The sequence below is a fragment of the Danio aesculapii genome, chromosome 18, assembly GCF_903798145.1.
Source record: "Danio aesculapii chromosome 18, fDanAes4.1, whole genome shotgun sequence".
Taxonomy (NCBI): Eukaryota; Metazoa; Chordata; class Actinopteri; order Cypriniformes; family Danionidae; genus Danio; species Danio aesculapii.
The window spans coordinates 12,223,017-12,243,709 of NC_079452.1; the positions used below are offsets into that span (position 1 = coordinate 12,223,017).

A 20,693-nucleotide genomic window follows, 5' to 3' on the forward strand; every position below is an offset into this window, starting at 1 on the left:
GATTTACACGAGAACAGCAGTCTCGAATGGCACTCGCGAGAGTAATTTGACTTCTCAAAAAGCATACACAGTGGCCTATGGTGGATTTTGAAAACAAAAACTGCAAAAAAATTTAGCTCCTGGGACGTATTTGGCACTCTCCAGAAATGTATATACATTTTCAGAATGAGCTTGGGTTGGTTTAATGCTCAGCCTAGGCTCAAGGTCTTTGCACATGGTTTCTGACTTTTTTTGTGTACGATTTTACTTTAGCTTTTGCATTCGTTATCCTGAGAATTCATCACAGAAAGAAACTTTAGAATAATCAGTTACAATCAAAACAACACAAAGTGGAACCTTGTACCTGGAGCCAAGCAGTTACCGTGATTTTGCTGTCTTGTCTATTCTTAAAAAAAAGAAAAAAGAAGTAAACATTGGGACTTATCCACTAAACATGCATACAGACAAATAAATCATGATTCATCAAAGACATTCATAATAAATTTATTTAAATGTATGAAAAAATTCCACATGTATACAATAATCCAATACTCTCTCACGGCAATTCATAACATTTTGATTTGGTGGCTAATTCGGATTAAATCGTACAATCTCATTCGTACATTTTGCTTATCCCCCAATGACAGTGGGGTTTAGGGGTAAGATTTCGTGCCACGCCTTCTTTTAAAAGTTATAGATTTTCGTACAACTGAATTAGACACTAAACTGACACAAAACGTAAAAATAGTTACGTTTCCTCATGAGATCGGGCTGAATAATCACGTACGCCTGAGGTATACTCATTTAAGACTCCAAATTTACTAATAGTAGAACAGGTATAAGAACAAGCTTACGTGCTTGAACACATGTTGTGAATTAAGCAGAAAGTTTTTAGTAAGTTCGAATGTGCGGATGAATACGAATATCGTACACCGTTATCAGCGAAAGAGACTTATTGGGTCCATCCAATCCTTAATAGATATCACAGAGAGTATGGAGACCTCGTTATGAAAGAGCTGTGGTATTACAAATGCAAAAAAGGCAGAAAAAAGATAGACTGTTTTGGAGGCAGTGTGTAAATGTGATCAACACAACGTATTTTTGAATGTTCTGACTAAAAATATGCAAACAGTGTGAATTTCAATAAGGCAAATGGCTTCAAAAATGTATTTATATTGTTAGGTAAAAGAAACTATGACCTTCCTGACAGCAGCAATGACTTGTTGGCATCTGGTGGTAAGTAACCCTATAGTCAAAACACCGTAATGAATTTCCACAGTGGTCAAGTTAGATATTTACTTGTCATGGTCTGGAGGTTTGCAAGCAATACCTTGCTGATCCTGATTGCCCAAGGTGATCTTTGTATTTAGGCTAGTATAAAAGGCTAGTTAAGACACCACATTTACAACACAAGATACGGTGGTCATTTCAGCAGTACAGACGACTCCCCATTTAGTCTCTTTGAAATGTTTTTCCGAACTGCGTAGGTGTCTCCCCATGAGCTCTTGTGTTTACTTAGTATGTAGCTGCCTCGACACAGGGGTCTCATGTTAAAGTCATGTCGGATGTAGGTTGTGAGTGTTTGTAGTGGTCTGGAGTGTGTTAGCGGCACAGTTCCCCCTGGTGTGTACACTGGCTGCAGGAGCAGGAAAGGTAGAGTTGGAAAATAGCGTCTTTAAAAGATTAAAGCGTTTGAATGGCTCACAAACTCCCTCAAGCAATACTCATCATTAGTAATATCCCTTCAAGAATGCAGTTTCCTTAACGCCATCTGGATCTACTAATCGCTCTGAGAGTTTTTGCTAAATCAATTTGTTTCTCTTACACACTGACCCATGGCCTGTATCATACACATCATTGATTAAGTTCCATGTTAGAAATGTAAAATATCAGACACGTTGTGTTTTGTCTGTGCATTTACTTGGTTACAGTCTTAATGTGTAACTTATTGCAATCGTTTTGCATGATTTCATAAGAAAATAAGATATGAAATGTTTGTCTGAATAGTCTTTTACCATATTACATGCTCTACACTCACTGGCCACTTTATTAGGTACAACTGTCCAACTGCTTGTTAACGCAAATTTCTAATCAGCCAATCACATGGCAGCAACTCAATGTATTTAAGCATGTAGACATGGTCAAGACGATCTGCTGCAGTTCAAACAGAGCATCAGAATGAGGAAGAAAGGTGATTTAAGTGACTTTGAACGTGGCATGGTTGTTGGTGCCAGACAGGCTGGTCTGAGTATTTCAGAAACTGCAGATCTACTGGGATTTTCACGCACAACCATCTTTAGAGTTTATAGAGAATGGTCCGAAAAAAGAGAAAATATCCAGTGAGCAGCAGTTCTGTGGGCGCAAATGCCTTTGTTGATGCCAGAGGTCAGATGAGAATTTGCCAGACTGGTTCAAGCTGATAGAAAGGCAACAGAAACTCAAATAACAACTCGTTACAACCAAGGTGTGCAGAAGAGCATCTCTGAACACACAACACGTTAAACCTTGAGGCGGATGTCAGCTAAGAACAGGAAACGGAGGCTACAATTTGCACAGGCTCATCAAAATTGGACAATAGAAGATTGGAATAACGTTGCCTGGTCTGATGAGTCTCCAATTCTGCTGCGACGTTCGGATGGCAGGGTCAGAATTTGACATCAACAACATGAAAGCATAGATTCATTCTGCCTTGTATCAATGGTTCAAGCTGGTGGTGGTAGTGTAATGATGTGGGGGATATTTTCTTGGCACACTTTGGTCCATTAGTACCAATTGAGCATCGTGTCAACGCCACAGCCTACCTGAGTATTGTTGCTGACCATGTCCATCCCTTCATGACCACAGTGTACCCATTTTCTGATGGCTACTTCCAGCAGAATAATGTCATAAAGCGCGAATCATCTCAGACTGCTTTCTTGAACATGACAACGAATTCACTGTACTCAAATGGCCTTCACAGTCACCAGAGCTCAGTCCAGTAGAGCACCTTTGGGATGTGGTGCAATGGGAGATTCACATTATGGATTGGCAGATGACAAATCTTCAGCAACCGCGTGATGCCATCATGTCAATATGGACCAAAATCTCTGAGAAATATTTAAAGTGCCTTGCTGAATCTATGCTATGAAGGATTAAGGCAGTTCTGAAGTCAAAAGGGAGTTCAACCCGGTACTAGTAAGGTGTACCTAATAAAGTGGCTGGTGAGTCTATACTGGACCTCTGAAACCGACAGAACTTTACTGATATTGAAGAGCCATTGCAAGTACTCTGAGAAACTGAGAAATAACCCTACCCTTGAAGCTTGACTCTACATCTGCTTGCTATTTTATTCAAAATTAAATGAACATCGATTTAACACACTTTCATCATACCTTCAACAGAACCTGAATGACATTGTTAGCTTTTAGTTTACACTTTTATTATGGTTTGTTTCTCCCTGTCCTCAGGAAAATATCTATGTACATTATACATTCATTTTATCCTCTTAACAAAAACAATTTACATTCTATAAAACATTTAATCACATCAGCGGAAACAAAAATAGTCAAGATTTGTAAACATTTTCCACAGTTCCATCATCATCAAAACAAAGCAACCGTCTTCGACAAAAAAGTTATGCATCAGCAGAACTTCTGTAACAACATATTTGAAAATGGCCATCACAAGATACCTAACAGATAGCCTATAGTTTAACAAATGCATAAGATAAAATAACACTGGACTGAATGATTATATTACAAATAGTTTAAAAATTAAGTCAAATCTGAATGTAAACAATACCAATCAAGATAAATAGTTTAATGATACATAATATATATTTTAACAATCCTTTCACTCTTTTTTTTAATTGAGAACGTCCATTAAATCATTTTGTAATTGGAAAAAGTAATAGGATATGACATCCCTCCATTTGCAGCAGTTTAACTCATTGAACTTGCCTGACAACAGCCAGTTTACCCTAAATCACATTTCCCTATGAGGGAGCATTTTCTGCACATCTAAGGAAAGAAGCAAAAAGATGGTAGTGTGCAGGTGCAGCAAAGCATGTTTTTAATATGTGCTTGTAGGAGCTCACCCACCAAGCAATTTTGTGTTAAAAAGACATCTAATAGTTGTCTAAACATCCCAGCAGACACAAAATGTCATAAGACGTTAATATTAGGGTAGATTTAGGTCACCAGCATCTAAGGACAATGTTATTTTGACGTCCAATAACGACGTGAAATGACGTTGATATTTGGTTTATTTTAGGTTGTGGTGGAAAGTGACCAAAATCCAAAGTCTTGCCAAGATCTTAAACCAACATCATATTGATGTCAAATACTGGCATTTATATGTCAGGTATGGCAACCAAAATCTGTCTAATAGACATCATATTGGTAACGTCCACACAACATCAAGATGTAACATTATTAGACGTTGAAATTTTGTTGTTTTTAGGTTGCAATGGAAAGTAACCAAAATGTCTGTCCAATGTTGGACATTGACGTCAGCCTGACATTGGGTTCTGATGTCAACCCGCTTTTCATTACCAAACAAAATGCAACGTCCCAGATTGTTGGGGTACAACATCAATCTTGATGTCCTGTGCCTGCTAGGATAGATGTCTTGGCTAAAACAAGGCTAAATTGCAACTTTCTATCTAATAGACATCTAACAATAGTCCAAAAATAAACTAGTTATCAGATAGACAGATTATACACACTTGACATGTGTTGTCATTCATTCTTGTCTATTTGGTGCCTCGTCTATTTTGGATGTCTATTAGATTTTCCTAAATTTACCCTTGTTTTAGCCACATCTACGACTACTAGACTTCTTTTGAACACAAAAAATGCTTGCTTGGCAGCTGATTGGTATGCAGGGCTTAGGTGGTTAAGACAGTACAGAAATTAGTATAATAACTTGACACCCTCTTTTGGCTGAATGTCAGACACACCCCATGCCACAACATTACCACGGTTACCACAAGCAGCCCCATCCAGCCTGGCCTGTTGAGATATCTCTTTTGGATCCAAAACACGGTCCCACATGTTTACTCCGGTCATCTTCCCTGTGAAGGCCAGCTCTGCGTCAAATGTGTCGGGTGTACTGAGATGCTTATAGTGACGTCCATACTCTTGTCCAAGAAGGATACTTCCTTTGCTGCGCAACTCATGACCCTCAGCTACACCGGGAGAGCTTGCAGCTTGTTGACCGTTCACCCACAAAGAGGCCAAGCCCTGTTGTGAGCTCCAGGACGCACAAAGGTGCCCCCACTGACCCTCTTGCACTGCTATTGAAGCTTCCACCAAATGGCTTTCACCATCTACAGTAAAAGATGCACTCTGTCCACTCAACACCAACTGGAGTTCGTAGGCATTGCCAGTTGTGCTGTACGAAAAGAGGATGGTCTTGTTGAAGACCTGAGTGGGTTTCACCCAAAGGCAGATGGTGACTGCATTGGTCCTGAACAGTCCTTGGGGTGAGACTTCAGCATGAGCTGTAGATGAACGTGTGGGGAAGAGCAGTCCAGTGTCACATCCTGGAGAGAAAGCAGAATTGAGAGAGGGTAATGATATTGTCAGCTAAATTAGTTTATTCCTCTTATGGTACGTTCACACCAGACTTTGATGAAGCATCATGCTTGAGTGTTTACATGTTAAATAAATGCAGAGATGCGATAAGACATCCTGCAGCACTATTCGCGTAAATGAGGAGGTGCGAATTACGTGTGTTTGATGCGCTTAATGCGTGATTCATGCGAACCGCTAGAGTTGTAGAGCAAAGTAGAACTTCACCAGATTTTCACACCGCTCCAATCAGGAGCTTGCTCTAGTAGGGGCATGATTATGAGGTAGAACCTGTAGTTGGTGTATTGAGGGGAAATCCTCCTATCGACCAGGACAACCGCTCATACTGGGACTGGCTCAGCCGGAAGTACCGCTGAAAGTGCTCATCATCGAGCCACAGCTTCAGAAGGAGTTGATGAACTTACAGAGCTGGGTGTACTTCTGAAGGATCTAATGGATCCATACATGGTTGGCCGAATTAATCTATGCTGTTTTTTAGGCTTCTTAAAGGGGAAATGAACTCAGTCAAGTTTACAATATTTTTTACATTGGATTCCACTTTAATGAAAATATATTAAACTCAATTAATTTAACTATTTAGCAGAAAACTACATGTTTTACTATAGCTTTTAGACCTAGGGTGCCACCATCTTGGAATATCACTGTGTCTGACATCACAGGGTTGGTAATGTGGAAGTAATGGACTGAACACAGAGACTGCAAAGCCTAATTTAACCTAATGCGTGAAGTTGTGGACGTGGAGCTGGTGCAAATACAAGCATCAGATGTGTGTCTAATATAAAAATATAAATTTATTCTAGTTTTCTTTTTTCCCTTTTAATTACTGATCATTTGATGTGCTTTGCTCCACTCTCTGTATTACGCTGCCTGACTGCCTATATGGGTTTCAATCATGGTAGTAACGAACTGAACACGGAGACTAGACAGCCTAATTTAACCCAGTGCATGAAGTTGTGAACATGCATCGCGAAGCTGATGCAGATACAACAAATACAAGCATTTAAGTGTCTAAAATTGTGTATTTTACTTAATACAATGGTAATACTTTTCATTTGAGGCGGTTTGGTTCACTCTCTCACATTGCTCCAGCGCTGCCTGACGAGGGGATTTACTTTCAGACTAATGCCACAATTAAAATGATACATGACTTCACGCTTAACTAAGTCACGTCTGTGTGGATTATGTCAAGACATATTCCCTCTTCAAGTTGATCAATTCAGTCTCTCAACATGGACGTAAAAATCTGCCATGTGAAAAACCGCGCTAATCTTAGTTTGGTTTGAACACGAGCAGAGGTGAGCAGCTGTAGTAGTGAAAAGTGAAAGTACCCGCCCCATTACGTCAGCACTGGACCTGGTTGAAACCCATACAGGCTGTCAGACACCGTAATACAGAGAGTGGAGCAAAGCGAACTGGGAAAAAGAAAAATAGAATAATTTTTGATTTTTGTATTAGACACACATCTGATGCTTGTATTTGCACCAGCTCCACATCCACAACTTCATGCACTGGGTTAAATTAGGCTTTGCAGTCTCTGTTTTCAGTCCATTACTTCCACTGTATCTGTTCAGCTGAGGGAACGGAACCGACCCCATGATGTTAGACACAGCGATATTCCAAGATGACGGCGCCCTTGGTCTAAAAGCTATTGTAAAACTTGTTGTTTTCCGCTAAATGGTTACATTTAATTGAGTTTGTTTAATATATTTTCTTTAAAGTGGAAACCAATATACAAAATAATGTAAACTTGAGTGCTTCATTTCCCCTTTAAATCACATAAAGCACAGCTACTCTCTCAATAACATCCATGTCAGCCATTAGTGATGAAACTGGAATCGCTAGGCAGACAGACTCCCCTCCCATGAAGCAAATCACGTCTGTTGTGAAGTGAGTTTCATGTCCAAATGAAGCCAATTTGACATGCAAATGAAGCGAGTAAACTTAAAATGTTCACTCATCTAAATATGGGTGAATAGATTGCGCAAGCCTCATCTGATGTAAACGCCCCATTAGAAGGAAATTTGGAGAAAACCATTACACTGTCTATCTCTAGTTGCGTTTGATTGTGGGGTGGGTGTAATTTTGTCAAGTAGGATGCAATTCTAGAACACATTCCTGTTTGAAAATGTAATCCATACCTATCCCTACCCCTTATCCTAACCCTAACTGTAAATTATTCCCAAAATCAGAGGGGAGTAATATTAGATAATGTTGTAGAAGAACATAACCCTGACCGAAAACCTAAATTTAACATAAGCTATAAACATATCCCTTAATGCTGATTGGCTGATTAGAATGTTGGTCCATGATCAACATGGATGTTTATCCAGGAACATGTCCTACTTGGTGAAATCACACTAACCATGGTTGCGGAAGACGTATCATTTTCTGCGAATAACCTTTACACTGTACAAATCTTTTAAGGAGGTTCCATCACAATGTTTAATCTTTTCTTTTACAATAATAAAAGGTCAGTTTTGTGATGTAATCTTCAGTCCATCCTTTATATTGTAATAGCGGTATTCAGAGTAATGATTTTCAGAGTAAACATTTAGTCATTGTGGATCCCGTCCAAGTTTTGCTACAAGTGAGCCTCCTAAAAGAGCAGAACACAAGATACAGTCTGTGAATGTTTGCTTTTGTCTTCTTTGCGGTTGCATGTTGTAAGTTCATACTTGCATGAGCATGTTTTATACGGATGGTCAGTTTTGTACATGAATAGCTTGCATAACCATTTAGAGGATTTTTAACTAGGAGTAACAGTTGTAAAAGGAATTAATGGGGTTTGGATAGGTCCGTTTTCTCTCTCATAGGTGATTGCTTTGATATGACAGGCTACAGCTCTCCTTTCCTACCGTAGCTTATAATATTTTCATTACATTTGTCTTGGGTTTCCTGCATTGGGAAGATGGAGGGAGGCAAAGTCATTGTTTAAACAATCTCATCTGGTTTTGTTTTCCCCCCTGGACGCTTTGGTGTGGTCGCCCTGCAAGGCTGTTAATAATTATACCCCCTTCTGTCTTGCATTTACTCTACCTCTACAAAGCTATTTAATGGAGAAGGCATGGGTATCGCAGATTAAATCATTTTTAGCTTAAGTTGACTAGAAACTGTATCCGACTTGCTGACAAGGTGAAAGCTTTTCTCGATGCAGACAACGCTTGTTTCCCTGCTCAGTAGGAGCTCGGAGAAAGTCTTGGGGGGTTAAACGTTTATCAGATTTTGGGGGATATCAACCTCCTACCTTGGGGTGATGATGGTGGTCTGCTCAGGGGTCGTATGAGTTGACATACTCTATGTTTGTGTTAGTCAGCTAAGTTGGCTGGTGGTTTGATCGTAGCATGTGTTTTGTATAAATCGCAGATTTACAGCTCAAAATTTACAGCCCCAAAGCAGAATCGTCACCTTGGCGGTCTCTTTCAGTCCTGTCCAAATTGAGCTCAAAAGATTATCTCAAGCAAAGCAACATACTTGCTGAGGGTGTTGAAGTTGAAGCGTGCTGCTTTGTTGTTCAGAATCAAAGACATAAATTGGTTTTCCTTTCCTATACACAGTGTGGCTTGTTATCAGAACCATTCATAGCTCATTGGTAAACCTTTTAGTCTTTCGGTGATGCATGTTTTTAATCCAGTTAAAGATGTTTCTTGTATTTTCTTGAGGCTCATCTTGCCTCTTAATAAAATGCTGCATTTGCTTGCTAGACTACCTGACAAAAGTCTTGTCACCTATCCAAGTTTTAGGAACAACAAGTAATAACTTGACTTCTAGTTGATCATTTGGTATCAGAAGTGGCTTATATGAAAGGCAAAGGCTTCTAGATTACGCTTATTTTACCAAAATAAAATATGATCATGCCTTGATTATTAATGATTTAATTAGAACATTAAGGTCTGACTTTACTTAGACAAAAGTCTTGTCACTTAACAGAAATAATGTACAGTATAGAATATAAAGTCATGGTGTAGTGGAAAAATAATTAATATTGTGTATGACTCCCATGTGCTTGGAGGACTGCATCCGTACATCTCTGCAATGACTCAATAACAAATAAAGTCATCAGGAATGGCAAAGAAAGTGTTCTTGCAGGACTCCCAGAGTTCATCAAGATTCTTTGAATTCATCTTCCATGCCTCCTCCATCATCTTACCCAAGACATGCTCAATAATGTTCATTTCTGGTTTCTGGGCTGGCCAATCCTGGACCAACTTGACCTTCTTTGCTTTCAGGAACTTTGATGTGGAGGCTGAAGTATGAGAAGGAGCGCTATCCTGCTGAAGAATTTGCCCTCTCCTGTGGTTTGTAATGTAATGGGCTGCACAAATGTTTTGATACCTCAGGCTGTTGATGTTGCCATCCACTCTGCAGATCTCTCGCACGCCCCCATACTCAATGTAACCCCAAACCATGATTTTTCCTTCACAAAACTTGACTGATTCCTGTGAGAATCTTGGGTTAATGCAGGTTCCATTAGGTCTTCTGCTGTATTTGTGATGATTGGGATGCAGTTCAACAGATGATTCATCAGAAAAATCTACCCTCTGCCACTTTTCCAAATGATCAACTAGAAGTTATTATTTTTTGCTCTTACAACTGGGATTGACGACAAGAGTGTACATCAAAAGTTGCTTCCATCCAAATATTACAACTGAACTAAAAGATTGCATAAACATTTGTGAATAAAGCACCATTTCTAGAACAAAATCTTCACTTCCCAAAAAACGGAATTTGCTGGTAAGGAGAAGCAACAGTGGGCCATTTTACTTGTATAATAAATTAATTGTGCCTAAGAAGAAGAAGACAAAATGTATTTTGAAAGCATGAGACTGCTCTTTGGGAGCGCAACCATTGAAGATAAGTCAAATTCAATTCTTAAATAATACCGAACTATTTTGATTGAATTTGGCTAAAGCATTTAAGAATGACCAAAGGATGTGGTCGGTCTGCTGGTTTGTCCATTAATGTTTTATCCCCTAAAATATTTTTACCATATGATCTGTTAAAAACAAAATCACATGACCTTTTCAATCGCAGTTTATGCACATTTTTCTTATCGAATAAAAAGTTTATCCTACTCAGTTGTGTGCATAGGTTTTTATGCAAGTTTTCCAAATTTATCTGCGCCTTGGCATTTCTATTAAGCATTTTTTATGCAATATTCCAAAATGAACACACAAGTAGGTGGTAGGAAACATATCTATAGATCATCTCACCTGATGGAAGCTTATTAGCAAAAGCTGATCTGGTGTAAAGGCTCATCTGTTCCCGGATGCTTTGCAACTCACTGGAGATGGTTTCCAGACTCTTCTCCAACTTCCCACCATTCTCTGTCACATCCTGCATGAGATGTCGGGTTTGGATGTTTTTGAAAGCCCCCGATTTTAAGCAGCCCTTCTCCAGTCGATCAAGCTGTGCAGCCTGGTTTACGCTGACTGCCAGTAGCTGCTGCAGGACTGCATCATGCTGCTCGTAGCGATCAGCTGAAACCTCTCGCGCACGGTCCAGAGCGTTCTGCAGACGTGACTCTGCTTGAGTCCCGGCCCGTCGAACCGAGCTCTCAACTGCGGATGCGCAAGAGCCGCCATACTGTGCCACAAACTGTATCATCTCTCCTCTCAGATTTTGCAGCTCCACCTTGATGATATCATCGGTGTACTGCAGGAGCATGTTTTCTTTCATTTGGGAATTTTCCAGCATTGTGAAGAGTTTATCCCATTTGGTAAAGGCTGTATTTTTGCAGGGTTCAGGGGACGGTGTGGGGGTCTCGTCTAAGAGAGAAAAGACAAACACATAAAGAGAGAAAAGTACATTTATATGACATGTGTTTCAGGTGATATGTGTAAAGGGTTCATAGTGAAGTGCCACACACTGACTATGTTTACATAGGCATCGGTAATCAAATTATTTGCCTTAAACTTAATAAGGCAATAATAAGATTAAGGTGTTTACATGAGTTACTCTTTAGATGTTCCTTTTATGATCTCGTTTTACATGTTACAGCACATACTTTGATTAACGTCATTGCGTCACCGCGCAATTCATGTTTCCTCCAAAGTTTCATGTAATTTTGGGTGTTTCATTATTAATTTGTCGACTGTAACTGCAGTTTGGCACTTTCACTTTCGTTTGGGAACATTTCATGGATGCCCCCGTGACAAACGAGATATTGGATGCGAGAATGAACTGCTGAAAAAGTGCTGTTTATTTACTTATTATTATATATTTTTTATTATTTTTAGGGGGTTTTACTTTTAATTGATAGGACTGTAGAGTATTGACAGGAAAGTGTGGGGAGCAGAGAGAGGGGAAGGATCGGCATAGGACCTCGAGGCGGGAATCAAACTCAGGTCGCCGTGAGCACTGGACATGTGTCGACGGACTACCACTACCACTACCATCGCCATTGGTGCCAATGAAAGAGTGTTGTTTTAATGGAATTTGATATCGCACACCGTATGGAAAAAAACTTCTGTATTTCGCAATGCGTTTGTCTGTAGTCCTTCACTGACTCAGTAAGTGCAGAGAATCATGTCAAGCAGCCGTGTGTATAGACTATCCTGTCACAAAATGTGGCGAAAATCCTACATGACGGTAATAGTTTGATTGCGGTGTTTATATGTCTGTACTGAATTTCAATAAAGTGACAAAAATCAGCATACTCCACATGCATTAATCCGATTTCTGTTTAGTTTGATTATGACTGTAATCTGATTAAATTAATAAAAAATTGCTCTTTACATGGTAGACTTTTAATCAGGGTATTGTCTTAATCGTATTAAAATCGGATTATTGGTGTCCATGTAAACGTACTCACTGTAAAAACTGCAGGGTTCCACACAGATCATTCATGTTGTCTTAACAAATTAACTAAGATTAAATTAACTTAACAAAATTTAAGTAGGTTAAACATAAAACAATTAAGTTGTCCAAAGAAAATCTCAATACTTGGGTTGTTTCAGTTTAAGTAGTTTGAACAAGCAAGAAACATTTTTTTAATGCATGGCTCTTCCTAACTCTTATTAAAGAACATGAACTTTAATAAAGACGATCAAGTTTTGCAACCAATAATTTGCTAAGCCTCCTCACAGTATTGTCAAAAAGTGTCAAACATTTAAAAGTGACTTCAATACTATAGAAGTGAGTGTTCAAAATGCAAATAACTTTGCTGACAACAATCTAAAATCGATTGTCTTTAAAACGTAGCATTTCGTTATACACTAAAAATATGCTCAAAAATACACTTGTTTTGCTGTTTGTTCAAACTACTAATTTAAAATGATCTGAATCAACTCAATCCTTGAGGGTTTTTTTGGGACTACTTCATTGTTTTATGTTCAATCCACTTAAATTTGTAAAAACACTTAAGTTAACTTAATGGATTTGTGTTGGGACAACATGAAGGAATTGTGTGGAACCCAGCATTTTTACAGTGTAAGATACATTTCATTATCAGATTGATTATATGCAAATTTTCACTTATAAAGGGATGAGCACTTTTGCTTTAATTTGACATGGTAAACTTTACGGTCACTTTATTTTAAGGTTCCGTTCTCACTATTAACAAGTTATTAATTATGACTTATGCTCCAATAAACTCCTAATTTGTTGCTTAATAGTAGTTGTTATGGTAGTAGTTGGGTTTAGGTATTGGGTAGGATTAGGGATGTAGAATAAGATCATGTACAATATGTACTTTATAGTTACTATACAGCCAATATGTTAATAATATGCATGTTATTTTCTCTCTTTCTGTGTCACTCCATTGAGTTCTGTTTGGCAGAAACTTATACAGTAGCATACCCAAAAGACAATAATCAACTACAGTATTCAATCAGTTAATGCACAATTAAAACATTTATGTAATTGATATCACATCATGCGTTTTGTTAAAATACAAGAAATATTCCAGCATTCACAAATCTCTTTCTCCTTACTGAATTAACTCCTTTCTGAAAGGATAGATGAGTTGTATTCAAGTCTGTTTATTTGTCCTGTCAGCACTTCCATGTTACTTTAACCCACATCTAACACTGATCTCTGATTTCTTTCTAATGGTTACTCACCTTCTGGCTGGTCCTCATCAGGTATTTCATTAAAATAATTGTGTCCAAAGCCCACTTCGATTTCATCGTCATAATTGTCAGATATGGCCATGGACAATGAAGCCACCAGACACATGGCCTGGAGGAATGTCCGCATGGACTTGCTGGCCATGTGTGAATGTGAGCAAGACTCAGTTTTCGTGTATAATTGTCTTTGTCCTCTCTGATCGTCCTCCTTGTTAGATGCTGAGCAATTGGTTGGCTGGACTCCTGCTTGTTTGGTGAACTGCAGCTGAAAGGCAACTGAGCCTGATAGAGCAGCTCTGTGGTCTATATAAACATTGCGCTGAGAGAGAGAGAGTGCTGGGGGAGAGAGAGAGAGTTTCTCCAGTGAGAAATTCTTCGTTGGAGGTAGTTTGGGTAGTCATATTGCTGTTCAGCTCCCGCAGCACAGGCAAAGGAGAGAGAGGGAGAGATGTTGGGGGTGGATGTTGGGAAAGATGTAAGGAAACCTGGAAATAGCAGTGAATTTTGAAATAGTGGTCTGGAAAAGTCTTGGGAATTTCTGTATTGAAAGTAAGTTGTTCTCTGTTAAATCATAAATGCCACCCTATTTCTATACCACAGTATGGATAAAATCAAAAGTAATTGTTTAAGAATATTATTTAAGACCATGACAGTAATTTAACCCTTACATCATTATCTAACTCGATGTGACGTGATGCTGAGACGTGATGAATTGCATCTTTTCCATGGTAAAATAAGTTTTTGTCCTAAACAAAACTCAGGCTCATTGTGCATACGTACCAAGGTCTACATTTGTGGAGATTGCCAAATACGTACTTAGAGGAACATCTACTTGAAGTTTTTGTTCTTGCATATCCAGCAGGGGCTGCTGTGTACACATTTTGATGATCTCAAATTTCTCTTGTACATGCCATTTGTGTGTCCTGTTCTCACAAAAAATCTACCAGGGGCCAACTGACCCACCCACCCCCTTCCCTAAACCCAACCGATAGTGTTTTCAAAAGCAATCTAGAAAAGAAAAGCCGCTGGGGCCATGTGATTTTTACGTTTTCATATTTTACCACATTTTCAGCCTGTTATTAATTTAAAATTTTATTTTTTACTTTTGTTTTATGTGGTTTCTGAAACCGTTATTTGCCAGATCTGAACATTGCAGTCCACTCGACTCTGCATCCCAAGTCCATCGGCATATGCAACGAGCTAATGGGTAAACTGGTGACACCAGAAAAGCCGTCCATATGGAGGTAAGCGGTCAGCGGTAGCGTGGAACGGAACCGAAGATGTCGGTGGCATCATACCGTCCCATAGTATTTGTTTTACACAGCAAATGCTGCCATACATACCTCTGGGTACATATTTTGCGATCTCCAGAAATGTAGACCTGGGTACGTATCTACAATAAGCCTGTGTTGCCTAAACATCTGTGACAACGACACCAAATTTTAGTTTAATATGAAAGATTATGGAAACCCAGAGCCACACCCACCTATTACATAATCAACTGCCAATGGCAGTTTACTACTAGAGCAAACTTTTCTGAAAAGCTCACTTTGACAAGCCGCTTCTACCCACTGCAACAAATTAAAAATACAGTTTTGTTTTGGCCTGATTTTGTTCAAAATGACATCACGTCAATTGTGTTGGGGATTTGATCATAAGCGAGGGAAGGATGGAACGTGAGACTGACAGATGGATTGGTGCAGTGGCGTCAGCAATGTGGTCAATGTGCTGGTCTGTAGTGGTCAAGGAGCTGAGCTGAAAGGCAAAGCTCTTGATTTACTGGTCATTCTACAGTACAGTTCTTTTCTCATGAGCTTTGAGTCATGACCGAAATATCAAGATCTCAGATGCAAGAAACTGAAATAAGCCTTCCTTCCTTTGCAGGGTGGCAGGGCGCACCCTAGTGTTGTCACAACACTGAAATTATGGTACCAATCAGTACTGAAATTTAAAAAACATCAATTTTTCGCTAACTTATTGGCTGTGAAGGTCATCAGTTCACCAATCTTCACTGATGTTCACTGAGTGCAAACACAGATACAGGGACAGGGAGTGTTTCAAAGTCACGTCTATCCGCCGGCCTGTCTATGAGTTGACATAAAAGCGATTCGCTGATGGATCGACTGATCTACACGGCATCACAGAGGGTGAGGAACTCGTTACCCAGGAAGAATTTAGAGTAGAAGTGGCTCGAGCATCTGTTTCGGATGCCTCCTGGATGCCTGCATGCTGGTGGGACTATGTCTCGCCTTGCCTGGAGAACGCCTTGGGATCCCCCTGGTAGAGCTGGAGGCATTGTCTCTGAATTCAATTCAATCCAATTCAATTCACCTTTATTTGTATAGCGCTTATACGATGTAGATTGTGTCAAAGCAGCTTCACATAAAAGGTCATAGTAAATAGGAACAGTGTAGTTCAGTTTGTAGTGTTTAAGTTCAGTTCAGTTTAGCTCAGTTCAGTGTGGTTTAAAATCACCGCTGAGAGTCCAAACACTGAAGAGCAAAACCAACGATGCGCAGCTCTACAGATCCTGAACCATGCAAGCTAGTGGCGACAGCGGAGAGAGAAAAAAACCTTCACTAATTGGCGAAAGTGAAGAATAAAAACCTTGAGAGAAACCAGACTCAGTTGGGCACGACCATTTTTAATTTAAGCTGCAGTCTCAGCGGCGGAGGCTGGAAGCTGGCCTCAGCGAAGACTCGTCTGTCTCTGGAGCATCACAGGAATCAGTCTCATGTTCTCCACTCCTCCATGACCACCACAGTAGCTGCTCAGGATACGGCCTGGTCCAGGATATGGTAACCTTGGGATCATCTCGTCGTTGGTCTTGGATCGAATCAGTGACTGCATAGTCTGAGGGCCTCGGGAAGAGTATCCCCAGGTATCCTCTGAGGAAGGAAAACTGAGTTCCCTGCTAACACTGAGCTGTTGAAAATGGATGGATATATGACATCACATCAGTTAGTTCACTTCTGCTTGAATCAGCCTTTAGACTATCTTAAACATATTTTTCTTAAACTCATTCCTTCACATTTGTTAAAGCTGCTTCCTATGACTACTTCTCCCTTCATCTGACTTCCATCTTAACCCTCATTACTGCATCCAACCCTCAATATGGCAGTCATTTATATTTTCAGGCTCAAGTTTTTTAAGCAGTCTTTTCCTGTGACAGAGAATCTCTCTTATCTTAAACTACAGTATGTTTGGCATATGTGAATGTTTTTCATATGTAATCAGATTTTCAAAAGCTGGGATCTGTTTTGCAGCTAACTAGCAAGTAGCAGCCATGTATATTAACCTGGAGACCACCATTGAGTTAAAATGTCTGTAAATGTGAATGGGCATAAAGCCAAGTCCCTTGTCTAGCCCTTGTCATATACCTAACTACTTTCCCGTAGTCCAAATGGTGTTCCTATAAACCAAAGATGCTTCTGATTCCAGATTAGGATCTGCTGATTAGGACCCCTGTTCAAAACCCCTAAATATCTGAATAATTGATTCGACTGTTTATGCAAAACTGTTTTATATTTTGTTATTTTATTCACTCAAAAATGAAAATACTGCCACCATTTACTCTTCCTCCACCTATTCCGAACATGTTTGAGTTTCGTTCATCTGTTGAACACAAAGGAAACTGAAGAATGTTGAAGAAATTAGCCATTGACTTCCATAGTATTTCTTGTTTCTACTATGGATGGTTGGGGGAGGAGAGGATTTGGGGGGGTGCTGGAGTTTGCTTCATGGAAATTTGCTGTCATTTTTGTGCAAATGGCAGGCACCACTTTCACAGTCACGCGCATTTCCCCAGAAACAAAGACTCCACACCCAACTGCAAATAATTTGGTGCCCTTTAAAGCTCTGGGGCCAGTTCAAGATTGATTTATTTCACATGCAGGACAAAAGTGGAGTTTTATGGAAATAGAATTCCCCCATGACATGTATCTTTTATGAGGCCACACATTAATATGTCTGCAACTCAGAATGCATTTTACATCAACAGATGAATTTTTCTGCTTATGTCAGCCAGGTTTGCAATAACATGGGCGCACCAACAAGTCTGTAATCTACATTTACATGACAACGATGTTGCCAAAAATAATTTTAATAATAATTTTAAAATATTATTTTAAAAAAAAGTTTTCATTTACACGACAACATTTTTGTCTGCAAACAATCTGCATTTACACATCTGCGAAAAATACTGTATTTCATATCCCAGGCTAGTATTTGTGTTTATTGTGTGTTTGCTTGCACTTGCCTTGAATCTACACCTCCCTTAACACATATACACGTGCATAATGTCTTCTTTTTCATAGACTTTTGTTTTCGGTGTTTAAACAGACACAACGACTTCAACTTCTTTGTTTCAGAGGATCATAACCTCACTGCCAACTAGCATTTCGGAAATGTTATTGCAGAGCAACACAAACAACACGCCAAAGTGGCAATGTACAAGATATGCGACAAGGGTCACACAGATCATTCGATGCAGAAGTGTAAACCAACATTTAGACCCTAAGGGCTCACTGATATACAGTATTTTGGGGAAGAGTTGCGTATACTTTTAAAACCAGGGATAATATCTTAAAATCAATCCTGAACTTGAATGACAACCAGTGGAGAGAAGATCTCTTTTGTTTTTTCCAATACAGGCTCATTGTGAAAATGTACCCCCATATACATTTCTGGAGAGCACAAATTATGTAGCCAGAGCTACGTATGTCTGCATTTCGTCTTTAAAATGAATGCTAGGGGTGGTATGATGCCGCTGCTGGCTTCTGTTTGTTTTTGCGCTACCAGCTGACCACTTACGTCCGTGTGGATACTGTGGCTTTTCCGGTGTCAGCAGCTTGCCCAGTAGCTCACCACATACATCGGTGGACTTGAGACGCAGAGGGGAGTTGACCGCGATGACGGGGTTTGAGTCTGGTGAAGAACCGTTCCAGAAAGCAGGTAAAAGTAAAACAAAAGGCAAAAATAAAATAAACAAGTTAATAACAGGGTGAGAATGTGAAAAGATCTGAAAATGTGGGAAAAATCAAGCGACTGCAAGGGCTTTTCATTTTCTGGATTGCTTTTTAAAAAATACTGTCGGTTGGGTTTAGGGAAGGTGGGGGGAGGGTCAATCGGTGCTTTTGAAAACACTATCGTTTGGGTTTAGGGAAGGCTGAGGGTTGGATTATCAGTCGGTCAGTCATTCAGTCGACAGTGGCCTCTGTGTTTTCAAAAATTTCCACGTTGAAACCCGTTTTCAGTTACACAAATGCCGTTGTTGTGTAAATGAACAGGCAAAATGCATGAATTTTTCACTTTTGGCTGAAAAGGTTGTCATGTAAACGACCGCTTATATTAGTCATCAGTCCATTAACACTCATTTAACTTATTAGCATTCTCAAAATCTGCATGAATTGTCAGTGACGAAGAGCATATGCCCAGCAGTGTCTCATTTCCCACAGTAATGCGGTTCTCTGTTGATGACATATACTATTGTGGTGCAAAAAAACGACGGAGGCGTATCTGAATGTGAACTCAGGGGAGGGCTACTCACTGGACAGTACAAATGTGAATGACTGTTCTCGTTGTCTGAAGGGAGCACAGCGGAAGGTCAATCTTGGCTAATGCCGTCGATCTGCCACCTTGGAGTGAAAAGCGCTGATGAGGAAATTCCCACAGCACCTACACCATAATTGAGTCAAAGCTCAGACAATGAGCTCCTCTAATCGAGATTTGAAATGGCGCTGTATGTTCCATGACTACCACACACGTACAACTGGAGAGGTGGGCTGAGAAGGAAGGAAATATTAAAATGAACACCTGGATATTCATCATTCCCTTGAAATCTGTTTTTGTCATGTGTTGTACATGGAGTGTACTTTGTTGTTTGCTGTACTGAACTAAATGTTTTACTAGTTCAGCTGATTTAAAGGAACATTTCTGACAAGCAAAATGATTTTACAGCAGTGCAGATATTAATAATTAAATAAAATGTTATGTATATGGTTTTGAGGATGGAATATTTTTCATTGTGCATCACTTCTTTTGGTTGTGCCTTAAAATCATAATACTTTTGGATGCATTTGCTCCATTTTTTAAATTGATAGTTGAAGTAAACCCAAAAATCAAATCCTAGAGTGAAAGTACCAACCCAGGCTCATTCTGATTATGCACCACTGTACATTTCTGGAGAGCGCCAAATATGTTCCAGGAGCTACATTTTTTGCAGTTTTTATTTTCGCGAATCCACTAGAGGCCGCTGTGTATGCTTTTTCAGATCTCATATTTCTCTCGCGAGTGCCTTGTTCATATGTGGAAATTTATCCGATAAGAATCGGATTCGTGCCCTCATGTCTGCCATGTAAACAGTACATCAGATTTTCACCTGTCAGTCCAAGTCGAAGCGAATGACATAAATTCTGACACTTTCATTTCGGAAAAGACTTCAGCTGAGTCCCAAACCCTTAATCTCATACACGAGGACTAAAAATTATTGTCAAATAGCACAAGCATTTAAGCATGTTAACGAGAGAGACCTTGCAACATCTTGCACATAACCAATATGAACTATTATAAAAGTGGCGTCATACCACCCCGTAGCGTTCGTTTTACAGACGAAATGCAGCCGCACGTTCCTCTGCCTACATAGTTCACGATCTCCAGAAGTGTATATAGGGCTCCGTTTTCAGAATGAGTCTATGTTGGAAAGCACAGATAGTCTAATAATATATTACGCCATTGAAAATGACTCCTATGCATTTGTACTTGAGTAAAAGTAAAAAAAAGTATTTGATTACATTTTTTTATACTTAAAACGGTTTATTAAAAGTAGTTATATATTACAAATTACCATTTTATTACCAAAACTTGTCATTCACTAATTACTACTGCTAAAGCAGTGATAATTGAGTTCTAAAATAAAAATTATTGTCTAAAAGTGTTTAAAAAGATGTTTAAATGTGTGCAAGAAACAAAAACTGTCAAAATGTTGTGAACAATGCTGTAAAAACATACTGACTTTGTCTATTGTGTCCATTTTGCAGCAGCAAGATAGATAGGCCAATAATTTATATTATTTTTA

At 39.3% G+C, this 20,693-nt stretch overlaps 2 protein-coding genes across 2 annotated transcripts in view; one reads left to right on the forward strand and one right to left on the reverse strand.

The window, feature by feature from the left end:
* veph1 (ventricular zone expressed PH domain-containing 1) overlaps positions 1-20,693 on the forward strand; it is a 153,454-nt gene that overhangs the window by 24,628 nt on the left and 108,133 nt on the right. The gene's annotated exons all lie outside the window — the stretch shown is intronic.
* On the reverse strand, positions 3,381-13,910 carry ptx3a (pentraxin 3, long a). Its single transcript, XM_056478101.1, has 3 exons — positions 13,613-13,910; positions 10,763-11,317; positions 3,381-5,503 (listed from the first exon to the last, which is right to left on the reverse strand). The coding sequence occupies exons 1-3, from the start codon at positions 13,761-13,763 to the stop codon at positions 4,872-4,874; spliced, it is 1,338 nt and encodes a 445-aa protein (XP_056334076.1). The 5' UTR covers positions 13,764-13,910; the 3' UTR covers positions 3,381-4,871.

Excerpts from the sequence above, each read along its gene's own strand:
- ptx3a (XM_056478101.1), bottom strand. The coding sequence starts at position 13,763 with ATGGCCAGCAAGTCCATGCGGACATTCCTCCAGGCCATGTGTCTGGTG. Across the intron at positions 11,318-13,612 it reads TGATGAGGACCAGCCAGAAG|ACGAGACCCCCACACCGTCC; the intron begins GTGAGTAACCAT and ends TTTCTCTCTTAG. Across the intron at positions 5,504-10,762 it reads TGCTAATAAGCTTCCATCAG|GATGTGACACTGGACTGCTC; the intron begins GTGAGATGATCT and ends CTTTCTCTCCAG.